The sequence below is a fragment of the Rana temporaria genome, chromosome 6, assembly GCF_905171775.1.
Source record: "Rana temporaria chromosome 6, aRanTem1.1, whole genome shotgun sequence".
In the NCBI taxonomy this organism is placed as follows: Eukaryota; Metazoa; Chordata; class Amphibia; order Anura; family Ranidae; genus Rana; species Rana temporaria.
In genome coordinates this window covers 189960473-189985214 of record NC_053494.1, presented here as the reverse complement: position 1 = coordinate 189985214, position 24742 = coordinate 189960473, and the positions used below count along the sequence as shown (strand labels likewise).

At 43.8% G+C, this 24742-nt stretch overlaps 1 protein-coding gene across 2 annotated transcripts in view; it reads right to left on the bottom strand.

The window, feature by feature from the left end:
• Positions 1–14354: 14354 nt before the first annotated feature.
• Positions 14355–24742, bottom strand: part of ORC4 (origin recognition complex subunit 4) — a 63144-nt gene continuing 52756 nt past the window's right edge. For both annotated transcript variants that reach the window (XM_040358024.1, XM_040358025.1), the window contains 4 exons: positions 23843–23951; positions 22096–22191; positions 19011–19078; positions 14355–14895 (listed from right to left, as the gene is read on the bottom strand). In XM_040358024.1, coding sequence (XP_040213958.1) covers positions 14713–14895; positions 19011–19078; positions 22096–22191; positions 23843–23951 — 456 coding nt within the window. In that variant the 3' untranslated portion in view covers positions 14355–14712. The remainder of the gene's footprint in view (positions 14896–19010; positions 19079–22095; positions 22192–23842; positions 23952–24742) is intronic.

Below are 24742 nucleotides of genomic sequence, written 5' to 3'. Positions count from 1 at the left end.
CCTATGCGGCTTTCAATAAAGCAGCTGACAGCCGATTCTCCTCCTGTGGCTGTCGGCTGCTTTATTGAAAGCTATACAGGGAGATTGATGCCTGCATCGATCAATCCTGACTGTCCCATGTGTCGTCATCCTCCGGGTCCTGCACTGTACTTCTCCGCCCCCCCACACACGTCCTGTATCTGCCAAGATGGAGAGCAGCAGGAGGAGATGGTAAATGTCCACTGCTTCCTTTTTCTGAATGAACAGAGTCTGTGATCACTGACTGTCTATTCATAACTGCCACTGGGATGTTTCAGTTTATGAATGGAGAGGAGCCTCTGTCTTTTGTCCCTTCATCTTCAGTGCAGCTGAGGCTGCAGAGAAAGGGACTGGGGGATCTGTGTCCTTATTCCCTTTCTCAAAAGAGAGATGTCTGTTTTTCAGACCCCTGATATCTTGCCAACAACAGGGCTGTAAAAAAATATATATATATATATATATATATATATATATATATATATATATATATATATATATATAATTGTAAAAGAGAAAGCTGACAGTCCACGCCTCATCAGTGCTGCATATTAGTGCCACAGTCAAATTACATAAAAATAAATAAAATAAAAGTACTTGGGGGTGAAGTATTGGTACTTGTACTTAAAGTGGTAGCGGTGCAACCCTAGTTTTGGTAAATCTAAAGGAAAGTTGTACAAGAAAATTGTAAAATGTATGGCCAGCCTTATAGCTGGATTCAGGATGGCGGGCGCATAGTTGTGGCGGCGTAGCGTATGGCATTTACACTACGCCGCCGTAAGTTAGCGAGGCAAGTACATGATTCACAAAGTACTTGCCTGCTAAGTTACGGCGGCGTAGCCTAAATCGGGCGGGCGCCTAATTCAAATTCGGCTGAGGGGGCGTGTTTTATGTTAATGGGGGGGGGGGTGACCTGACGTGATTGACGTATTTTACGAACGGCGCATGCGCCGTCCATGTACATATCCCAGTGTGCATTGCGGCAAAGTACGCCGCACGGTCCTATTGGTTTCGCCGTGGACGTAAATCCCTATTCACGGACGACTTACGCAAATGATGTACATTTTTCAAATTTCGACGCGGGAACGACGGCCATACTTAACATTACTATTCCAGCTATTTGATGGAATAACTTTAGGCCTGAAAGTGCGTTACGTAAACGGCGTATCTTTACTGCGTCGGGCAAGCGTACGTTAGTGAATCGGCGTATCTACTCATTTACATATTCTAGGCCGACCGCAATGGAAGCGCCACCTAGTGGTCAGGCTAAAAATTACACTTTAGGATACGACGGTGTAAGACACTTACGCCGCTCGTATCTGAGCCTAATTTAAGCGTATCTGGTTACCAGAATACGCTTCAATTTGGGTCGGCGCAGATTCAGACTTAGGCTGGCGTATCTACTGATACACCAGCCTAAGTCTTTCTGAATCTAGCTATTAGACTTGTGTTGCGAGAACCCTCAGCACAGAGGTGCTTTAAATGTTGAAATTTGAGGGGGAGATATACCCAGAAAGCGCTCTGTAAACCATTTTATAATATGCAGCTAGTAAATCTGCTCGGAATTATTTGCCAACTCTAGTGGCCTTCCCCTATTTTGGCCGCCTCTGTTCATGTATTTTATGAGCTAGCAGCAACCCTTTTCCAACTCAAATCTTGCCTTTTTATTGTAACGGCGTAAAAAGCTATTTCTTCTAAAAATGAAAGCGATCTGATTGGTTAGTGTTGTTTTAAGAAACTCGCAAAGCCTTGCAGCCTGGGTCCAGTCTCTGAAGGTAACACCAAGTGCGTATTTTGACCCAAATTACACAGATATTTGCTGAATGATATTTGGTGCTTTTCATTGTGATCCCTGTGATTGGTCCTTAAAAAAAAAAAAGTAAGTACACCCATTTGCTTCTCTATAAAAATGTGATTGGTCGCTGCCTCCTGTGAGCCAGTGGCGATAATCTAGCGATAAATCGTTGCATACAAGTTTTTGGCGATAAATTTTCCTCAGCAATCCCTGTGTAGTTTGGACTGTTGTGATATAAGACCGGTCAGTGACTTCTACCCCCCCCCCCCCCCCATTAATGCCTTCAGACATGTACTGAATGTAACAAGGTCTCTCCCTATCTCAAGTCTCTGTAACAGTATTTCAACTGCCAACTTTTACTATATGAGTTTTTTTTTTTCTAAAACGTTTTCCAGTCTTACCTGAAAAAAGGAAAAAAAAAATTACTTTTACGAGTTGCATTTTGGTACAAATATGCATAACCTTTATTTATGGTTTAACCGCAAAAAAAAAAAAACGATACAAAAGGGAAACTGTGTCGTTGGATTAAAGTCATTTTTACCTCAGATATTCAACCAGCAACTCTTATTATGCATTTTCTGAAGTCATGTAATCCGTTATTACCTCTGATACCTGCTAAAGCGATATCATTCGGTGTTCAGGAAATCTCTGCTATTGTCAGTTACGGCAAACGGCGGTCCTTGTTTAGCTGTATAGGAACCTGCAGTACCTCTACAGCTGGGCAGGGAGCGCTGGTTGACCTTCCTGATCTATTTTCAGATTGTCTTTTTATTTTATTTTTTTGGTTTTGCCTATGAAAAATGCCATGGTTAAAAAAATAAAAAGTGATTGTTAAATATTGTACAAAAGAAAACATGTATGCTATCCCCACCAAAAAAAAGAAAACTAATAAAAAAAAAACAAAAACAAAAGCTGACACCTAATTCGGAGCACTTTGTTTTATATGCCTGAAACAACTGAACAGCAAATATTTTAGTTTTGTAAACTTTCAAGTGTATTGAGGAGAATGAGAGAAATCCTGATGAGAAATGAACACATTTGCCAATCAGATGCGTACCCATAGAACAGGGATATGCAATTAGCGGACCTCCAGCTGTTGCCAAACTACAAGTCCCATGAGGCATAGCGAGACTGACAGCATCAAGCATGACACCCAGAGGCATGATGGGACTTGTAGTTTGGCAACAGCTGGAGGTCCGCTAATTGCATATCCCTGCCAATAGAAGATAATGGTCCTGAATTTGCACCTGAGCCGCACCGCAATGCCTAGAAAACGCACACTTTTTTGGGCAATGTGCAGTGCGAATGCATCACACATATGTGAACCAGCCTCATTAAAATCAATGGCCTGGATTCAGATACAATGGTGTATCTTCTTGCGGGCGTAATGTATCTCAGATACGGTACGCCGCCGTAAATTAGGGCGCAAGTTCCGTATTCAGAAAGAACTTGCGCCCTAAGTTACGGCGGCGTGACGTATGTGGTCCGGCGTAAGCCCGCCTAATTCAAATGTGGATGATGTGGGCGTGTTTTATTTAAATTAATGGTGACCCCACGTATTTGACTTTTTTTTTTTTTTTTTACGAACGGTGCATGCGCCGTTCGTGAAAGAATCCCAATGCGCATGCTCGAAATTACGCCGCAAATCGTCAATGCTTTAGACGTGAACGTAACTTATGTACAGCCCTATTCGCGAACGACGTAAAATTTTCAAAATTCGACGTGGGAACGACGTCCAAACTTAACATAGGATACGCCTCATATAGCAGCGGTAACTTTATGCCGGAAAAAGCCTAACGTAAAAAAAAATGCACCGGGCGTATGTACGTTTGTGAATCGGCGTATCGACATCATTTGCATATTCCTCGCGTAAATATACGGAAGCGCCACCGAGCGGCCATCGTAAATATGCAGCCTAAGATACGACGGTGTAAGACACTTACGTCGGTCGGATCTTAGGGAAATTTATGCGTAATGGATTCTATGAATCCGTCGCATAGATACGACGCCACATCCGGAGATACGCCATCGTAACTCCTTTCTGAATCCGGGTCAATGTATTTTATAATGTAATGCGAATTGGATGCGGTTTAAGCCACACTCAATTCGCATAGGTGTGAACCCGGCCTTAAACTGCAGTACGCTGTGGATGGGGTTGTTTACATGCCGTGGCTGCGATGCTTCACTTGGTGCCTGCAGCAATGTTTACCCAACATGTAAAGATTGGTGGGTGGCAATACTAAATTCAAATCAATGGGGAAGCGCTGCAAACGTCCTGCAACCCCGTGCAGTGCTTGTTGCGCATTTGGCAAAAATTTGGTCAAAACAGGCGATGAGGAAGCGTTGCATCACTACCTCCAAAAAATATCCTCTATTTTGTAGACGCTATAACTTTTGCGCAAACCAATCAAATGCTTATTGCGATATTTTTAGTAAAAAAAAAAAAAAAAAAATGTAGAAGAATACATATCGGCCTAAACTGAGGAAAAATATTGGTGTTTTTTTTTTTTATATATATATATTTTTGGGGGGTATTTATTATAGCAAAAAGTAAAAAATATAGCATTTTTTTTAAATTGTCGCTCTATTTTTGTTTATAGTACAAAAAATAAAAACTGCAGAGGTGATCAAATACCACCAAAAGAAAGCTCTATTTGTGGGGAAAAAAGGACGTCAATTTTGTTTCGGAGCCACGTTGTACGACCGCGCAATTGTCAGTTAAAGCGACGCAGTGCCGAATTGCAAAAAGTGGCCCGGTCATTGACCAGCGAAATAGTCCGGGGCTGAAGTGGTTAAGGGTTAATCTCATATTATAAGGTTTTGGTAACTCTGAAGACAAAAATCTGCAGAAAATCTAAGTGTGTGTAGGGTCTAACTGGCTGGATCACCAGATGAAAATAGAAGAAAGTCCTACACAAAAACACTAATATAGCCATCACATTTAAGAATTGGTAAGCTGCAACATAATAAATGGTTGCTTTTGGGTTTAAAGCGGGGGTTCATCCTAAAACATCGATATACAGTTACATCCAGCGTACTGCTGACATCAACTGTATGCTGGATTTTTTTTTTTCAGCTGTACTTATGTTTTTTTGCGTTCTATTCACCCGGGTTCTCGCTCCCCTGGGGAGTAGGCGTTCTGAAGACGAGGCATAGATGATTGATGTGCGGGTAAAGCGCGTCATCGCCTTTCCGAAAATATCCGAGGGGACTCGGCACTTTACGGCGCCTGCGCAGTCAGCGCTACATGGCAGGCGCCGTAAAGAGCGGAGTCCCCGTCGGATATTTTCGGAAGGCGATGACGTGCTTTACCCGCATGTCAATCGTCTCCTGGGAGGATCAACACTCACTCCCAGGAGACATTGCGCAGAGCTCCCCGTCGGGTAAAAGGAGCGACACGCCCACTCCCTGCAAGGAAGAAGACTCGTTTACACATTTAAAAGAAAAAAATGACAACGCTACAAGCCTTTATTAAGGCTGGAGATAGGTTAGGTAAAAAGTAACCCAAATAACCCAAATCAAGGGCTAATTCACCCAAATGCCTTTAATGCTTCATCCCTTCATTCTTCGGCATGAAGGGATGCCCCACTTTTCAGAATGGAGGATGTTTGTTGGCCTTTGGGGACTCCTGGACCGTGAACGTTTTTCACGCTCTACCCCACTTTATGTTGTCCAACTCGACCTTCATTTTGGTCTGGCAGACCTCTTGGATCACGGAGTCATTACCATTATTCTAGTAGCAGGTTTCAAGGTTTTTGCTCCAACTTGTTCACTGTACCAAAAATAAAAGAAGCCATTTGCACCATTCAGGACTTAACCACTTAAGGACCGGACCAATATGCTGCTAAATGACCCAAGGGGTTTTTACAATTCGGCACTGCGTTGATTTAACAGACAATTGCGCGGTCATGCGACGTGGCTCCCAAACAAAATTATTTTTTGCGCTATAAACAAAAATAGAGCGACAATTTTGAAAAAAATTCAATATTTTTTACTTTTTGCTATAATAAATATTCCCCAAAAACATATATACATTTTTTTTCCTCAGTTTAGGCCGATACGTATTCTTCTACCTATTTTTGGTAAAAAAAAATCGCAATAAGCGTTTATCGATTGGTTTGCGCAAAATTTATAGCGTTTACAAAATAGGGGATAGTTTTATTATTTATTTTTTTACTACTAATGGCAGCGATCAGCGATTTTTTTTCGTGACTGCGACATTATGGCGGACACTTTTGACACATTTTTGGGACCATTGTAATTTTCACAGCAAAAAATGCATTTAAATTGCATTGTTTATTGTGAAAATGACAGTTGCAGTTTGGGAGTTAACCACAGGGGGTGCTGTAGGAGTTAGGGTTCACCTAGTGTGTGTTTCTGATGTCATCGATCGAGTCTCCCTATAAAAGGGATCACTCAGTCGATGCAGCTGCCACAGTGAAGCACGGGGAAGCCGTGTTTACATACGGCTCTCCCCGTTCTTCAGCTCCGGGAAGCGATCGCGAGGGGGTGGCTAGAAATGAATAGCCGCGCCCTTGTCCTGGATCGCTCCTGAAGCCACGGGAACCGCCGCATGTACGGCGGGGGGGGGGGGGGGGGGGGGGGGGGGACGTACAGGTACGCCAATGTGCCTGTCCGTGCCATTCTGCCGACATAAATGTACATGCGGCGGTCCGGAAGTGGTTAAAAGCAGTAAATTTCTTCCAAGTCTGAAAGATTTGTGAGGCCTGTCTGTGGAGGAGGGAGGTGTTTGGGGGGTAGTGGAGGAGGGAGGTGTTTGGGGGGTAGTGGAGGACTACGTATGGGTTTAAAAGGAACCCCCCCCCCCCAGTGGTATAAGCAATTTTTGGGGAATTCACACTGCCCTGTCATATTAATTTACATCCAATTAATATATTTTTTCCCAAACTGGAAGCCTCAGTAGATGCATATTTCCTTTGTGATGTTTTATGTATGGAAAATATAGAAGCATCGCCCCTATAATTAGGGTAAGGCACCACTTGGAATTCCACTCTCAAAATTCATACACAAATTGGGTTTCTTGCAGGAGATGTCCTGGACACCTTGCCACTCTGACATTGGAAAAACCCGGTCTTCCAACTAACCTTTTGGACCATTTGGTTGCCTCTTCAATGGTGGAAGGTCAGCCGATCAGGATTCAGCCAGACAACACCATGGCTGTGGCCTACATCAATCGATAGGTAGAAATAATCAAGAAATCTTACTGCAGTGAGAGGTAGAAAGGTTTGTAGCTTGGGCTCAGTTGTCAACATCAAGAACCTGAGGGAATGGTCTCTACATCTGGAGGTGTTCCAAGACCTGTGCCATAGCTGGGTGTGCTTGGGCCTCCAAATGTAGCAACAAACTGGACATGTTTCCTGCAGAAACAGCGACATTTTCCACATTTTGCCATGTTACAACCAAAAACGTAAATGTATTTTATTGGGATATTATGTGATAGACCAACACAAAGCGTCACATAATTGTGAAGTGGAAGGAAAATGATGAATGGTTTTCAATTCTTGTGGTGTGTATTTGTATAGCGCCCCCCTGAGTCGATACTTTGTAGCAGTGGTCCCCAACCTTTTTGGCACTGGGGACCGGCTGCATGGAAGAAAATTTTCCAAGGCCCGGTTGGGGGGAGGTTGGGGATGGCATGCGGGGGGTAAGCGATTTTTCGCGGGCAATTTGTCAGCGCATTATTTCTATTTATTACATTGTAGTAAAAAATAAAGTTAAACCCACCATAATGCAGAATCAGTGGGAGCTTTGAGTGTGTCACTTGCCATGCTGCCTGCCACCAGATGCGGATTGTCACTTGCCACGCTGCCTGCCACCAGATGCGGATTGTCACTTGCCACGCTGCCTGCCACCAGATGCGGATTGTCACTTGCCACGCTGCCTGCCACCAGATGCGGATTGTCACTTGCCACGCTGCCTGCCACCAGATGCAGATTGTCACTTGCCATGCTGCCTGCCACCAGATGTGGTAAGGCCCCAACAGATGAAGCTAGTGCCCCCACTAGGCCCTGCTCACACTCACCCTGTCACGGGTAGTGTTGTCATACTCTGGGCTCCCCCATTAACAGTACTGTCATCTGCCCCTATTTATATCATAACCCCACATTACAGTCCTCAGCCTTCCCCCCCACACATTACAGTCCTCAGCCTTCCCCCTCACACATTACAGTCCTTAGCCTTCCCCCCCACACATTACAGTCCTCAGCCTTCCCCCCCACACATTACAGTCCTCAGCCTTCCCCCCCACACATTACAGTCCTCAGCCTTCCCCCCCACACATTACAGTCCTCAGCCTTCCCCCCCACACATTACAGTCCTCAGCCTTCCCCCCCACACATTGCAGTCCTCGGTCCCGTCCCCCACACATTACAGTCCTCGGTTCCGTCCCCCACACATTACAGTCCTCGGTTCCGTCCCCCACACATTACAGTCCTCGGTTCCGTCCCCCACACATTACAGTCCTCGGTTCCGTCCCCCACACATTACAGTCCTCGGTTCCGTCCCCCACACATTACAGTCCTCGGTTCCGTCCCCCACACTTAGGGACAGATCGGAGGGAGGCACAGCGTGAGGAGAAAAGTTGCAGGCAGGGAGGCGGGACAGTTCTGGATGGAGGGCCAAGGTAACAAACAGGTGATTGGCTGCTAGGATGAAGGACAGTACTAGCAGCCAATCGCCTGTTTGATAACCTCGGGCAGCTCCGCCCTCCACCCAGAATTGTTCCGCCTCCCGATGTCGGCTCTATGAGCGACGCAGGAGGAAGAAAAGTCTCCTTGCGGTCCGAATGGCAGAGTGCCGCGGTCCGCATGTGGGGCTCTCTCATGCCGCCTGCTCGCGGCCCGGCTGCAGAAGTGCTGCGGCCCGGTAGTGGGCCGTGGACCGGGGGTTGGGGAACACTGCTTTGTAGAACCTTCTTTCTCTGCAATTACAGATGAAAGTCTTTTGGGGATGTCTCTATCAGCTTTGCACATCTAGAGAATTTCACCAATTCTTCTTTGCAAAATGGCTCAAACTCTGTCAGATTGGATGGAGAACGTCTGTGAACAGCAATTTTCAAGTCTTGCCACAGATTCTCAATTGGATTGAGGTCTGGACTTTGACTGGGCCGTTCTAACATGAATATGCTTTGATCTAAACCAGGAGTCTCCAAATTATGGCCCCTCTAGTTGTTCAGGAACTACAATTCCCATCATGTCTGTGAATGTCAGTTTTGCAATGCCTCATGGGATGCGTAGTACTGCAACAGCTGGAAAGCCGTAGTTTGGAGATCCCTGATCTAAACCATTTCATTGTAGCTCTGGCTGTATGTTTAGGATTGTAAATCTTCTGGAAAGCAAACCCTGGCCCCAGTCTCACGTCTTTTGCAGACTCCCAACAGGTTATCTTCTAAGATTGCCCTGTATTTAGCTCCATCCATCTTCCCATCAACTCTGACCAGCTTCCCTGTCCCTGCTAAAGAAAAGAATCCCACAACATGATGATGCTGCTGCCATGTTTCGCAGTGGGGATGCTGTGATCAGGGTGATCTGAGCTGTGGATCTCTGCAGCTCCTCCATGGGCCTCTTGGCTGCTTCGCTGATGAATGCGCTCCTTGCCCGGCCTGTCAGTTTAGGTGGACGGCCATGTCTTGGTAGGTTTGCAGTTGTGCCATACTCTTTCCATTTCTGGATGATGGATTGAACAGTGCTCTGTAAGATGTTCAAAGCTTGAGATTTATTTGTATAACCTAACCGCTTTAAACTTCTCCACAACTATATCCCTGACCTGTCTGGTGTGTTCCTTGGCCTTCATAATGCTATTTGTTCACTAAGGTTCTCTAACAAACCTCTGAGGACTTTATAGAACAGCTGTATTTATACTGAGAGTAAATTACACACAGGTGGACTCAATTTACTAATTACGTGACTTCTAAAAGCAATTTGTTCCACTAGATTTTAGTTAGGGGTATCAGAGAAAAGTGGGCTGAATACAAATGTATGCCACACCTTTATTTGTAAACCATTTATCATTTTCCTTCCACGTCACAATTATGTGCCACTTTGTGTGGGTCGATCGTAGGGATGGCAAGCCTTGGCACCCCAGATGTTTTGGAACTACAGTTCCCATAATGCTCATGCACTATAGGTGAGCATCATGGGAACCGTAGTTCCCAAACATCTGGGGGGGGGGGGTACCAAGGTTCACCATCACTGGTCTATCACATAAAATGTATTTATGTTTTGGTTGTAACATGACAAAATATGGAAAATTTCAAAGGGTATGAACACTTTTTCAAGTCACTATATGCCTCACCTCCTCTGGAACTCTTCATTTAGTCCTAAGTAAAGATGAGCTCCAGCGTGTTCGCACACTCCATGTGCAGAGCCCGCCAGGAAGTTGGCACCGCGCTGCGCTAATCACAGGCAGGGAAACATTTTCCCGATGCTCGGCTGCAGAGATTGGGAAATATCTCCCTGCCTGTGATTAGCGCAGCGCCGACTTCCTGGCGGGCTCTGCACATGGAATGTGCGAACACGCCGGAGCTCATCCTTAGTCCTAAGGAATAAAATAGAGCGCATTCCTGTGCTCTTCATGGTTCTCGACTACCCAGGCCGATGTGCTACTCTGACCCGTTTTATAAAACTGAAGCATGGTGAGGGATTATTACCAGCTGCACAATGGTTTTTGTGTGTACGTTTGTCCAATTCCTTCTAAAGGCAGCAGTATGTACTTGGAGCCTATCAAGCATTGCACCCACGATCGGCAAATCATGGGTGCCATGCATGACTCCTAGAGATTTCTCAGTGTATCTGTCTGCTCGAACCTCATACAGGCAGACAGATATACACCAACAGGAAAAATAAATGAACTACCAGAGCACTCAACGGCACCATGGTAGTTCATTAAAAGTACAAGTTCACAGCCGCCAAGGCTGTCGGCATTTGTAGTTTCCCATTCACAGAAGACTGAGGCTGGGTTAAAAGATATGTGAATTGGATGCAGGTTTCCCCATATGCAATTTGCATGACAGAGTGGGACCAGCTCTCAATGAAAATGGTTCACAGGGCTGCATTGAAGAAGGGTCCTGTGTGTCTTCTGGTCCAAATTCAGAACAGATTTGCTCCTGAATTAGTGAACAGGAACACACCAGACCCCATACTGTGAGATGCAGCCTATGTGAATGGAGCCTTAATAAATGATGTGGCTGGGCGGGCAGAACCTCACACAGCCATGTTATTTTCAAACAGTAGCCGCCCAAAGATGCCCACCGCTGGCTCTGTGGAGGGGAATAGGTGCAGCTGCTGAAACATGTTACATGTTCCAAAAGGTGAACTGATTTTTGAGGCTGGGTTCACACTGAAAAATGCAACAGCTCACAGCAGGAGGCCGGTGTGTCTCCAATTGAAAACCTGAAACTAACCAATTCACACCGAAGCTGCTGCAGAGATGATTGAACCAGCTCCATAGAGAGACGGTCACAGGCTCCTGCTATGCAAATTGGATGCGGAAAAGCTACATACAATTCACAATAGTGTGAACCCAGCCTTAAAGAGCTGTATGCAGAGGACTACAAAATGTTGTGTTGGCATTGGTAACTTGAATCTTTTACCAGTTTTCTATACAGTATCTGTCAGGGAGTCCAGTAGTGACATTTTCTCACAGTAGCTTGTCTTCCTTCCCTCACCACAATTATGAAGATGTTGCTCTCTAGAAGCTGAGCTCCTCAAATATTTATTTCTCCATTAAAAAAGGCCAACTATCAAGAAGCTTTGTAACAAGTGGGACAGCACAGTGATGAAGCTAGAATAGGATCATCACCAGCCACACAACAAATACATTAATATGGTGAAGCACAATGGTTAGGCCCCTTAGCTTTGCAGCACTAGGGTCCTTGGTTTGAATCTCAATCAAGCTACTACCTGCATGAAGTTTGTACATTCTCCCTGTGCTTGGATGGGTTGCCTTTCCCGACGGCCGTACGACTATATACGGCCGCAGGGTGGTTCTACTTCTCTGGGGCACCGTCATTTGACGTCCGCCCCTTTCCGCGTTTGCCAAACGCAGCGGGGAACTTCTGTGCTGGCCTTGTCCCTTGGACACAGCCAATCACAGATCGCCGTGAACGGCCAATCGGAGTGGCCGTTTGCTAGGCGATCTGTGCGGCCAATGAGAGATGATCTCATATGTTTACATATGAGATCATTTCTCATTGCCGGCTCTCACAGACAGCGGTGCTGTCAGGGAGAGAGGAGACCGATCTGTGTCTCTTGTACATAGGGACACAGATCAGTCACCTCCCCCTACAGTTAGAACACTATATAGGGAATACATTTAACCCCTTCCTCACCCCCTAGTGTTAACCCCTTCCCTGCCAGTCACATTTATACAGTAATTAGTGCATATTTATAGCACTGATTGCAGTATAAATGTGAATGGCGCCAAAAATGTGTCAAAAGTGTCCGATGTGTCCGCCATAACGTCGCAGTCGCAATTAAAATCGCAGATCGCCGCCATTACTAGTAAAAAAAAATAAAAATAATAATTCTGTCCCTTATTTTGTAGGCGCTATAACTTTTGCGCAAACCAGTCGCTTATTGCGATTTTTTTTTTTTTTAACTAAAAATATGTAGAATACGTATCGGCCTAGACGGAGGATAAAAAAAAAAATAAAAAAAAAAAAATTAAAAATTTTTTTTTATAGCAACAAGTAAAAAAAATATATATTTTTTCAAAATTGTCGCTCTATTTTTGTTTATAGCGCAAAAAATAAAAACGGCAGAGGTGATCAAATACCACCAAAAGAAAGCTCTATTTGTGGGGAAAAAAAAAGGACGTCAATTTTGTTTGGGAGCCACGTCGCACGACCGCGCAATTGTCAGTTAAAGCGACGCAGTGCCGAATCGCAAAAAGTCCTCTGGGCAGGAAGGGGGTTTAAGTGCCCAGTAAGGAAGTGGTTAATCCAAAGAAGGTGGGTTAACTGGTCCTTGCCAAAAAGTATGTGTAGTTACTGTATGTGTATGAGAAAGACCATACACAGAGACTAATGTGACTGTATACCATGTAAAGTGTTCGCACTATAAAAAATACCTGTAATAAATAAATGAACAGGTCACATGTAATCTGCATAAGTAAGTAGATCACAGCTGGCTTCTGTGCGACTCGTCTCTCCCCTAACCAGGAGCCCAGTTGTTGACAAGCATTGGGAGTTGTGTATGTAGAGGCGAGGAGAGAGCAAAGGCTTATGAGCAAAAAAACACAGTTTGCACATAGTAAGAATCAACTCAGTGATTTGTACATTACATATTTATATACATAAAATAAGCATTCTTTGTAGATAAAAACAGTCCCACCAAATGGTGCCAATGACATTCTGGAAAAATATATATTTCTTTTTAGAAAAGACAACTCCTAAGTACAAAATTTGGGCACGGAAGGAAAAACAAGTAACCAACATGCTTTGCTCCAATCTCTCCCCCCCCCCCCCCCATATCTCAAAACCTTCAGCGATCCAGAATTTGATCTTAAAAGGGATAAGTTCACCTTACAAATGCACATATTTTTTTAAATGAGCATTTATAATTTTAATCCTGCAGAAGCCTGATAAGCATTACACCTGTGATCAGTGGATCAGGAGTGCAATGGTCAGGCTTCTACAGACAAGCCCTGCAGCTTTCTGCCCATACCTTCATACAGGCTGTCTGTTGAAAGCTTCAGGGTCTGTGAACAAAGTAAGAGCATTCATCAGCACCCTCAACATTCATTCAGAACTACAAGCCATCAGGCACAGTTGCTGATGGTAGTTGTAGTACATTCATTCACAGAAAACTGAATGAACGGCGTAGACAGAACCCTGCTTGTACAGAATGGGCTAGATTCAGGTATCTGCGCCCGATCTTATGGTGGCGCAGCGTATCGTATTTACGCTACGCCGCCACAACTTACAGGAGCAAGTGCAGCATTTACAAAGCACTTGCTCCGTAAGTTGTGGCGGCGTAGCGTAAATGGGGCCGGCGTAAGCACGCGTAATTCAAATGTGTAAAGGGGGGGGGGCGTGTTTTATGTTAATGTGTGTTGACCTGACGTGATTGATGTTTTGTACGAACGGCGTATGCGCCGTCCGTGTACATATCCCAGTGTGCATTGCTCCAAATGACGTCGCAAGGACGTCATTGGTTTCGACTTGAACGTAAATTACGTCCAGCCCTATTCGCGAACGACTTACACAAACAACGTAAAAAATTCAAAAATCGAAGCGGGAACGACGTCCATACTTAACATTGAGTGCGCCTCATAGAAGCAGGCACAACGTTACGCCGAAAAAGCCTTACGCAAACGATGTAAAAAACGAACGCCGGGCGCACGTACATTTGTGAATCGACGTAACTAGGTAATTTGCATATTCTACGCCGAAAGCAACGGAAGCGCCACCTAGCGGCCAGCGTGAGAATGCACCCTAAGATACGACGGCGTAATAGAATTACGCCAGTCGGATCTTAGGCTAATGTCGGCGTATCTAGCTTTCTGAATACAGAAAGTAGATACGCCGGCGCAGCTTTGAATTTACGCGGCGTATCTATGGATACGCCGGCGTAATTCTTTGCTGAATCTAGCCCACTGTCTTTAAATTATGGTGGCAGGTGCAGAGAGAAGACCCCCCCACCTGCTGTTGCATGTTCCACCCTGAATATGGTTGGAACGTGTAACAAATTCCAAAATGTGAACTTAACCTTTAAATTTCTTACAGGGACTGATCTCAAAACTGCCCACCTCCAGCATGGGACAGAGAACTAAAGATTTCTGAGACCTGAATGCTGAAGTATTTCAAAGCCAAATCACTTGTCTCATCTAGATATCTTGCATGCTTAAGGTTCTACTTTATAGCAAGCAGAAAATGAATCTTCTCAGCTCAGGGAGGACATTGCCCACTGCCGGACATCGGTTGGACAATTGGGATATTTCTGAAGGGCTTCCAGTATTTGGCTGTTATCCAGAAGCAGTTTCATCAGTCTATATTCTTTCTGAGTCCGTACAGAAAGGCCTTCCATTGGCTTGATCAGTTCCAGCTGGTACAAATGTTCAAACGCCTGAAACAGAAAGAAAATGCATCTAACCAAAGCCTAGCAAACATACAAAGGTTTAAGATTAGAGACCAAACGATGCTGCTTGAGCCTGGGTTCACACCCATGAAGGATCCGTCGCACAGTAGGCGTCCTGGTTCACCGTTTCAGGTCAGATTTCAGCCCCAATTTGGGGCCGAATTCGGACCTGAAATGGGCCAAAAAAGGCACACGTTTTTCCTGCAAAACACACCGGATCTGCTGCAGAGATATGTGAACAGGCTCCATAGAGAGCAAGTCCCGTTCTCCCACTATGCAAATTGGATGTGGGGAAAACCCACATCTAATTGGCATAGGTGTGAACCCAACCTCATTCATGCAAGATGAGTTTACACAGTGAGGACATGCAATAGCTGCAAAGAGAAGTGAAGGAATTGATGGCAAAGTAATAACCTTAATGTGTTATTTCCCTCCCGACAAAACATTCATCCAGTGACTGACCGGTACAGAGAATATTGCAAAAATTCCTAGAAGTAGAACATACCCCAACATTATTGCTGGGTAAATTTCACCTTTATAAACATGCTACACCCATATTTAGGGTGCAACATGTTCACCAGCTGCCTGCTCAACACCCGCTGTCATAATTCAAAAAGAGCCCAGGAGTCCGCTCTAAGGCCCCTTGCACACTGGGGCGTTTTTCATGCGGTACAGCGCTAAAAATAGCGCTGCTATACCGCATGAAAAATCATGCCCTGTAGTGTTCAATGTGAAAGCCCGAAGGCTTTCACATTGAAGCGGTGCGCAAGCAGGAGCGCACCAAAAGTCCTGCTAGCCACATCTTTACCGCGGTATAGGAGCGGGGTGTTCACCGCTCCTATACCGCGCCTTCCCATTGAAATCAATGGGAAAGCAAGGTAATACCGCCTGCAACGCGGGCGATATTAACCCTTTTTCGGCCGCTAGCGGTGGTTAAAACCTCACCGCTAGCGCCCGAATATCGCGGTAAATACGCCGGTATAGCCGCGCTACAAATAGGACCGCGGCTGCACGCCTCAGTGTGAAAGCAGCCTAACAGGCACATGATTCATTCACAGTAAGCTGTGAATCAATGAACTACAACCGCTGACAGCTGGTAGGCATCTATGAACTACCAGGACATGGATGAGCAATCTAGGCAGTTCATTGAGCTTCCTGTCATTCAGTAACTGCCTCTCCATATCAGAGGTACGGGCAGACAGTCTACAGGAGCCTGGCATTACACCCATGATCTGCTGATCATGGGTGTAATGCTTTACAGCAGGGGTGTCAAACTCAATTTCATTGTGGGCCGCATTAGCATTATGATGGCCCTCAGAAGGGCCGGTTGTATCTGTAAGATTAGATGTCCAGCACATCCCCTCCCCTTATATTAGATGTCAAGAGCCCCCCCACCATCAGAAGTTGAGTACCCCACTTTCCCTTACATCACAGTGTACCCCCCTTTCCTTATGCTGCTGCTGGGAAGAAGCTGGATGCATTGCTTGAAAGCAGAAAGTAGGGGTCTGGAGGAGGACCAGATGAGGGCTGGAGCTCTCCGGCAGCTGCAGGAGAGGTGCGAGGGCCACATGAAATGGCCTGGAGGGCCGGATTCAGCCCGCGGGCCTTGTGATTGACACCTGTGCTTTACAGGATCCTAAAATATATATAGTTTACACACACACACACACACACACACAACATAATTTCACTTTTTTTTAACCAGCAAAAATAAAATGTGCAATTATATTTTTGTAACAGTAAACTCAACCTTTAACCATCACTGATTGGCTCTTTATATCTTTATCTACATGGCCCACTTTTTTATTTCTGTGCAGCCTGCTGCTCTATGTTTGTTGCAAAGAGTGGATAGATAAAAGACAGCGGGCAATTTCCTTCTACAGTGTCACTTATTCTAGAAGTCACGTCTTCATCAACATACTCATAATTTGATATATTTTCAGTTTTCCTGAAGGTTGTACATAATCACACAAGATTATTAATACTATGGGGGTTATTTACGAAAGGCAAATCCACTTTACACTTCAAGTGCAAACTACAAGTGCACTTCGAAGTGCAGTCGCTGTAAATCTGAAATTATTGGGATGATAAAATCAGCAGAGCTTCCCCTCATGTGCAAGCTAAAAATTATTTTTTTTTCTTTCTTGCATGTCCCCCTCAGGTCTACCGTGACTGCACTTCCAAGTGCACGTTTCACTTGTAGTGTAAAGTGTTTTTTCCTTTAGTAAATAACCCCCATTGTTTAATATGAAGTGATTTATGTTCAATGGTTCTTTAACTGCTTGCCGACCGGTCGGCTCTGCTGGGCAAGAGCACGTAGCTATACGTCACCTCGCCCAGCAGCCAATAGGGGGCACGTGCCCCCCCCCCCCCGACTCCAGTGCCCGGCGGGCGCGATCGCCGCCAGGCACACACGATCGCTTGTTACAGAGTGAGGACCGGGAGCTGTGTGTGTAAACACACAGCTCCCGGTCCTGTCAGAAGATCAGTCATTTCCCCATGTCAGTCCACCCCCCCTACGGTTAGAACACACCCAGGGAACATACTTAACCCCTTCCTCGCCCCCTAGTGTTAACCCCTTCCCTGCCAGTGGCATTTTTATAGTAATCCAATGGTCCCAAAAATGTGACAAAAGTGTCCGCCATAATGTCGCAGTACCGAAAAAAAATAAAAAAAATAAAAAAATGGCTGATCGCCGCCATTACTAGTAAAAAAAAAAATATATTACTAAAAATGCCATAAAACTATGCCCTATTTTGTAAACGCTATAACTTTTGCGCAAACCAATCAAGAAACGCTTATTGCGATTTTTTTTTACGAAAAATATGTAGAAGAATACGTATCGGCCTAAACTGAGGAAAAAAAAATAGATTTTTTTTATATATTTTTGGGGGATATTTATTATAGCAAAAAGTTAAAAATATTTTTTTTCAAAAATTGTCGCTCTATTTTTGTTTATAGCGCAAAAACTAAAAACCGCAGAGGTGATCAAATACCACCAAAAGAAAGCTCTTTTTGTGGGGAAAAAAGGACGCCAATTTTGTTTGGGAGCCACGTCGCGCGACCGCGCAATTGTAAGTTAAAGCGACAGTGCCGAATCGCAAAAAGTGCTGTGGTCTTTGACCAGCAATATGGTCCGGGGGTTAAGTGGTTAAAGCACAAGTTTCCTTTTGTTTATGCATCCCAATTCTAAAAATAAAAGACGTAGCTCCTATTGCAATGCTCCCCTCCTTTCTCTCTGGTGCTGTGCACCACAGAAGACCCAGTGCTGATTCTCATCCAGTTTCATTCAACCTTCATTCTGAGAGTGAAGAAAAGTATACCGCTCTATAAAACAATCAATCCCCGTTGAATCCGTCCCAACAAACCAAGAGGGTGCTGGCTGTGCTCAATTAGCATGGGATGAAAGAAAAATCCTGGATCGCCGCACTCCTAAAAAAAAACTATGTCTTTATTCAAAACAACAAAAATTCATATGGAAAAAAACAGCCAAAATTCATGCAGTCAAACAAGAAGTGGACTAGGAAAAAAGAGCTGACATGTTTCGCATCATGTGATGCTTACTCGTAGCTTTCTGTGAGTGCAGGGCATCATATGGATGTGTCTCCTGGAAGGGAGGGTCACTAAGTTTCCCTGTACTTACATTACAAGGATGCTGAGAACAGTGCATCCCAGCATCAGCTAAGAATATATATGCAAAAGAATAAAAAAAAAAAAAAAAAACACACCACACACACACACACACACTGGGGTGTGCATTTCAAGTTTTATTTTCTATACGTGTGCAATTATAGTGAATAAAAGTGGATTAGGGTTTTATAAAGCGCTTTCTCGTTATATACGGTTTAAACATATTTAATAATGAAAAGAAAAAACTTGAAGTGAGATTAACATCAAAAACGACTTTAAGAAAAATGTTACTCTAAATTATTTTAAATGTGCATCACAAAAATACTATAGTGACGCAGTCTATAATGTTTCCACTAGATGGCGATGTGTACTTACAGATCATGACCCATCTGCATGAAAATACTACAAGGTAGCCCAACCCCCTCAGTAGTACAATAATATCCCAAATACAAAGAATACTGGAAACCTCCTACCTTCAGCACTACAGCCTTCTCAAAGTTATACACGGAATGAGCCTTCCTCTGAACAAACTTCTGGTATTCTGCAGCAACAGAAATGTATACAAATGAACATTTCAATGAAAAACAAGTCACATTCTATACAACCACTTTCTGCACTATACTAGGGGACTAAATAGGCTGCAAGGGTTGTGCTATAGTTATGAAATGCTAGTTGCCTGGCCATCATTATTCAGCTGATGTCAATATTTCAATCATACAAAAAAAAGGGAGAAGATAAAAGATAGTTGAGGAGCCTTTATCTGGCTTTTATTTTCAGGATGCCAATTCCCAGGCTCTGTTCACACCCAATGCTGATGCGGCTCCCAGCAGGGGTCCAGTGCGTCCTGGTTCACCGTTTCAGGTCCGATTTCAGCCCAAATTTTTGTTTGAATTCAGGCATAAAAAACGGACCAAAAGACGCAGAGGGCGATCGAAGATGTGTGAACCGGCTCCATAGAGAGGGATTCACATTCTCCTGCTATTGCGTATTGGATGCGGAGATCCCGCATTCAATTCGCCATAGTGTGAACCCGGCCCTAAACACTAGTCATGGGTGGCGGGACAACAAGCACTTGAATGAATGGTGAATGGCAATGTTGGCAGCCTCCATGTTTTTTTCATTAGAGGTTTTCGCTATCATTTTGTAAATAGCTGTGCAAGTCATAATTAACCACTTGCTTACTGGGCACATATACCCCCTCCTTTCTGCCCAGGCGAAATTTCAACTTTTGCCACTGTGTCGATTTAACCGACAATTGCGCGGTCGTGCGACGTGGCTCCCAAACAAAATTAACGTCCTTTTTTTCCCCCCACAAATAGAGCTTTCTTTTGGTGGTATTTAATCATCTCTGCGGTTTTTATTTTTTGCGCTATAAACAAAAAAAGAGCGTCAATTTAGAAAAAAATGAATATTTTTTACTTTTTGCTATAATAAATATCCCATTTTTTTATTTATTTTTTAAAGAAAGATTTTTTTCTCAGTTTAGGCCGATACGTATTCTTCTACATATTTTTGGTTAAAAAAAAAAAAATTTGCAATAAGTGTATAGTGATTGGTTTGCGCAAAAGTTATAGCGCCTACAAAATAGGGGACAGAATTATGACATTGTTTTTACTAGTAATGGCGGCAGTCTGCGATTTTTGACGGGACTGTGATAATATGGCGTACACTTGACACATTTTTGGGACCATTTATACAGCGAACAGTGCTATAAATATGCATGGATTACTGTATAAATGTGACTGGCAGGGAAGGGGTTAACACTAGGGGGCGAGGAAGGGGTTAAATGTGTTCCCTACTAGTGATTCTAACTGTGGGGGGAGGGGACTGACTGGGGGAGCTGACCGATCTGTGTCCCTATGTACCAGGGACACAGCATCGCTCTCCTCTCCCTGACAGGACGTGGATCTCTGTGTTTACACACACGGATCCACGTCCTTGTCTGTGTAAAGGCCGATTGTGGGTACCTGGCGGACATCGTGGCCGCCAGGCACACGCATTGCCCCCCAGTGGCCGGAGGACCCGAGGACTTCCATAAACGTTCTCCCAGTAGTTAATCCAAGGTTCACATTGATGCTATTTGACATGCCAAATCGTCAGCAATTGCACCGTCTGATCTGGTGCAATGCTGCATTGATTCCCAAAAGTAGTCTCTGTACTACTTTTGGTGACTTCGGATGCGATTTCAATAGACATCTGTGCAGGAACCCGCACAGATGTCTCTGGAGTTGCTCCCGAAGTCGGACTGACATGTGGATATGAAGTCGTGCAATTTTATCTAAACTCGCACGATTTTAATTCCGCTGTAAGAGTGACCCTAGGCTAAAAGCCCAATGACTGATTGACAATGACCCAGCAAACACTGTAGCTGTGATGAGTTAAAAGAGTTTACTCAATCGTACAGCAGATTCCAGAGAACTCCCCACATGTGGGTGGAGCGGTCTTCTTTCTGGTACATATTTGTTTTTAAACCACCAGCAAAACACGACAATTTCATAAAAATAAAAAAAACATTCCTTCTAGGAACACACAGTTGCTCCGGGATTCCTCTACTTTATTTTAAGGAAGCTTTGCTGTGAAGGGGGTGAACAGAAACAGATTTACTACATTTACTATGTCGTCACATTGAAGACATGGTTCAACCACCCATGTTAAAAAGCAAAGTCTTGTTAATTGATTTAATCTATACACAACTGGGTATTTAAAGCAAACTTAAAAGTGAATTTAAAAGGGGTTGTAAAGGAAAAAAAATGTTTTCCCTAAATAGTCCTCCTTCACCTACCTCATCCTTCCATTTTGCTTTTAAATGTCCTTATTTCTTCTGAGAAATCCTCACTTCCTGTTCTGCTGTCTGTAACTACACACCGTAATTCGAGGCTTTCTCCCTGGTGTGGAGAAAGCCTCTTGAGGGGGGGGGAGGGGGCGAGCAGGAGTGTCAGGACGCCCACTAACACACAGTTCCTTTCTCTATTTGCAAAGTAGAGAGTGTCCTGACTTGCCTGCTCACCCCTCCCCCCTCATGAGGTTTTCTCCACACCAGGGAGAAAGCCTTGCATTACTGTGTGGAGTTACAGACAGAAGAATAGGAAGTGAGGATTTCTCAGAAAAAATAAGGACATTTAAAAGCAAAATGGAAGGATGAGGTAAGTGAAGGAGGACTGCACTAAGGTAAAGGAAGCTATTTAGGAAAAATAAATTCCTTTACAACCCCTTTAAAGTCACCACCACTACAATGTATTGAGTGAATTTTTAGTGAATTTTCTCAACTCCTTTAGTAAATCAGCCTCTCTTTTTCAGGATGCCAGACACTGTCCTGTAAATGAAGGAGGTAAACAAAGGTGTGGGTTATTTTTGTTAACCAATTTTAGTGTCTCCGTTTTGAACAATATGCTTTTCCATTAGCCTCGAGATCCTCCAACAGCAGATTGTAAAGTTAGTGACCAATGCTGCTGAAATCTAATGGGTCACAACAAAGATATTCAAAAGACTGAAGGTAGGGAAAAATAATTGCAAATCAATCACATGGATACCTTTTTACCATAGAAAAACTGATCTTACCATTGTGGACCATCTGGAAATTGAAAGGCTCCCCTTGGTAGGTATCTTGTAAGTGCTTCATAGCGATTACTAAACACATCTCCAAAACGGACAGGCCTGCAGATGAGACACACCAGTGAAAATCACCATAATAACAGCAGCAATAAACCAGCAGTCAACCATTCACATACAGCTTTGTTTAATACATTTCCCAGTACGCAGTTTTCCAGATAGCCAACAGACCTCAATTTAAACCGGATTCTAAAACACATTACAATAAAAGCAGAAGTCTCAGAACTAAACTCTCTCAATCAACATTAACCATTTTTAATCCCTTTGTGTCTAGTATTAGTGTGCGAAGAGCTAGGGGGGTATTTAAAGTGGAGTTCCACCCTCCAATTTTTTTTTAACAAAAATCCTAAATAGATTATTATATATATATATATATATATATATATATATATATATATATATATATATATATATATATATATATATATATATATATACATATATATATACATACATATATACATATATATATACATACATACATACATACATAGGGCAGATGTTCATGAATTTTGGTAATATACGGGGACATTTTCTAAAACTGGAGCGCTTGAAATTTGGTGCAGCTGTGCATGGTAGCCAATCAGCTTCTAAGGCTTCATTTCCACTGGCGTTTTTACAGCCACTGTTAGGCTTTTTTACAGCTTAAAAACGCCTGTCCATGTTTATTTTGTAAAAAAAAAAAAAAAATGTTGTGAGCTGCAGCTTTAAAAATGCCGCGGTCGCGTTTTTGAGCGTTTTTGAACGTCTGGCGTTTTTACAGCTCTACTCTGGAGCTTCAGAACGCCCTGGTCCTGCGTTTTTTTTACAGCTCAAAAACGCCTATGCCATTTGCAGCTCAAAAACGTCTATGTGGGCATGATGCCATAGAATAACATGGACAGGCGTTTTTAAGCTGTAAAAAACGCTCAGAAAAGTGGCTGTAAAAACGCCAGTGGAAATGAGGCCTAAACGTCAGCTTGTTCAATTAAGCTTGGACAATAAAACCTGGAAGCCGATTGGTTTCTATACAGAGCTGCACCGGATTTTGCACTCTCCAGTTTTAGTAAAGTTGTGACGTGTCAACCCCCACCCCCCCACCCAAAAGGGTTTAAAAATATATTTAACTGCATTGAGGGTGCTGCAAGTGCAAGTTATATCGAATGCAAGAAAAAGTTATATTGAATTTATACTTCTGCCTCACTATATATAAAGCAACAATATTTCTACATGTTTGCCACACAGACCAACAGAGAGCAGTATAAGCTCATTTTTGCAGCTCTGCAGGATTTGAGTCATGAGATATTGCCCTTGCACAAGCAGCAATAGTCTGAAAAAAAGTCTCTCAACCCTTTTACCTTGGGTACCCTTGAAATAATTTTCAGATCTCCGGGAACCCCTGCTAAAATGAATTCATTGGCGGTCATTGGGAAGAATCCCCCCCCCCCCCCCCCCCCCAACAGTGGTTGTCAGAATGTCATCTCTAAAGATAATTTTAAATTATTTTTTTTTTCCTTCAAACATTCTATACCTGTGAAAAGATCATTGGTGTCATGCCATTGATTCTGCCTGGTAGCGTTTGCCCTGGAATTTTGTAGGCACCATCAAATGTGATGTAATTAGCCACAGCTGAAGGAACCCCCCCCCCCCTTAGTAACCTCTGGAGAGACCCTGGGGTTCCACAGAACAATCGGTGGTCTATACAAATCGTTCTCACCATGCAGAATATTGGCTTTTGAGTCCACACTGCGAAGCCTGTATGCCTCTACAAAGTCCGCTGCATTCAGATGAGGGTGAGACGCGCATACTCGACACAAAGCCAGCAGCTGGAAAATAAATATTCAGTTAAAGGCTTTTTTGTATACATTTAAACTCCTAACTCACCCGCCCTCCAAATAATAAAAATGCACTGCTCAAAAAAATGAAAGGAACATTTTGAAAACACATGAGATCTCAATGGGGGAAAAATCTCATGCTGGATATCTATACTGATATGGACTGGGTAATGTGTTAGGAACAATCGGACGCCACATCATTTCAACCTACAGCTGAATTCAAAGACACCCCGAAAATCAATTCAAAATGGTATTTAGTTGTATGGCCCCCACGTGCTTGTATGCATGCTTGACAATGTCAGGGCATGCTCCTAAATGAGACGACGGATGGTGTCCTGGGGTATTTCCTCTCAGATCTGGACCAGAGCATCACTGAGCTCCTGGACAGACTTGAGGTGCAACATGGCGGCGTCGGATGGACCGAAACAATGTCTCGGAGGTGTTCTACTGGATTTAGGTCAGGCAAGCGTGGGAGTATAAATTCCTTCATCCTCTAGGGACTGGCTGCATACTCTCACGAGGCCGGGCACCAGGAGGAGCCCAGGACCCACTGCACCAGCATAGCGTCTGACAATGGATCCAAGGTTTTTATCCCGATACCCAATAGCAGTCAGGGTACCATAGTCTAGCCTGTAGAGGTCTGTGCGTCCCTCCATGGATATGCCTTCCAGACCAATCACTGACCCACCACCAAACCAGTCATGCTGAACAATTCTGGATAAAATGAGAAATCACAATATTTTTTTTTTGCTTACAGTAAAGATCACGATTCTCAGAGTAAC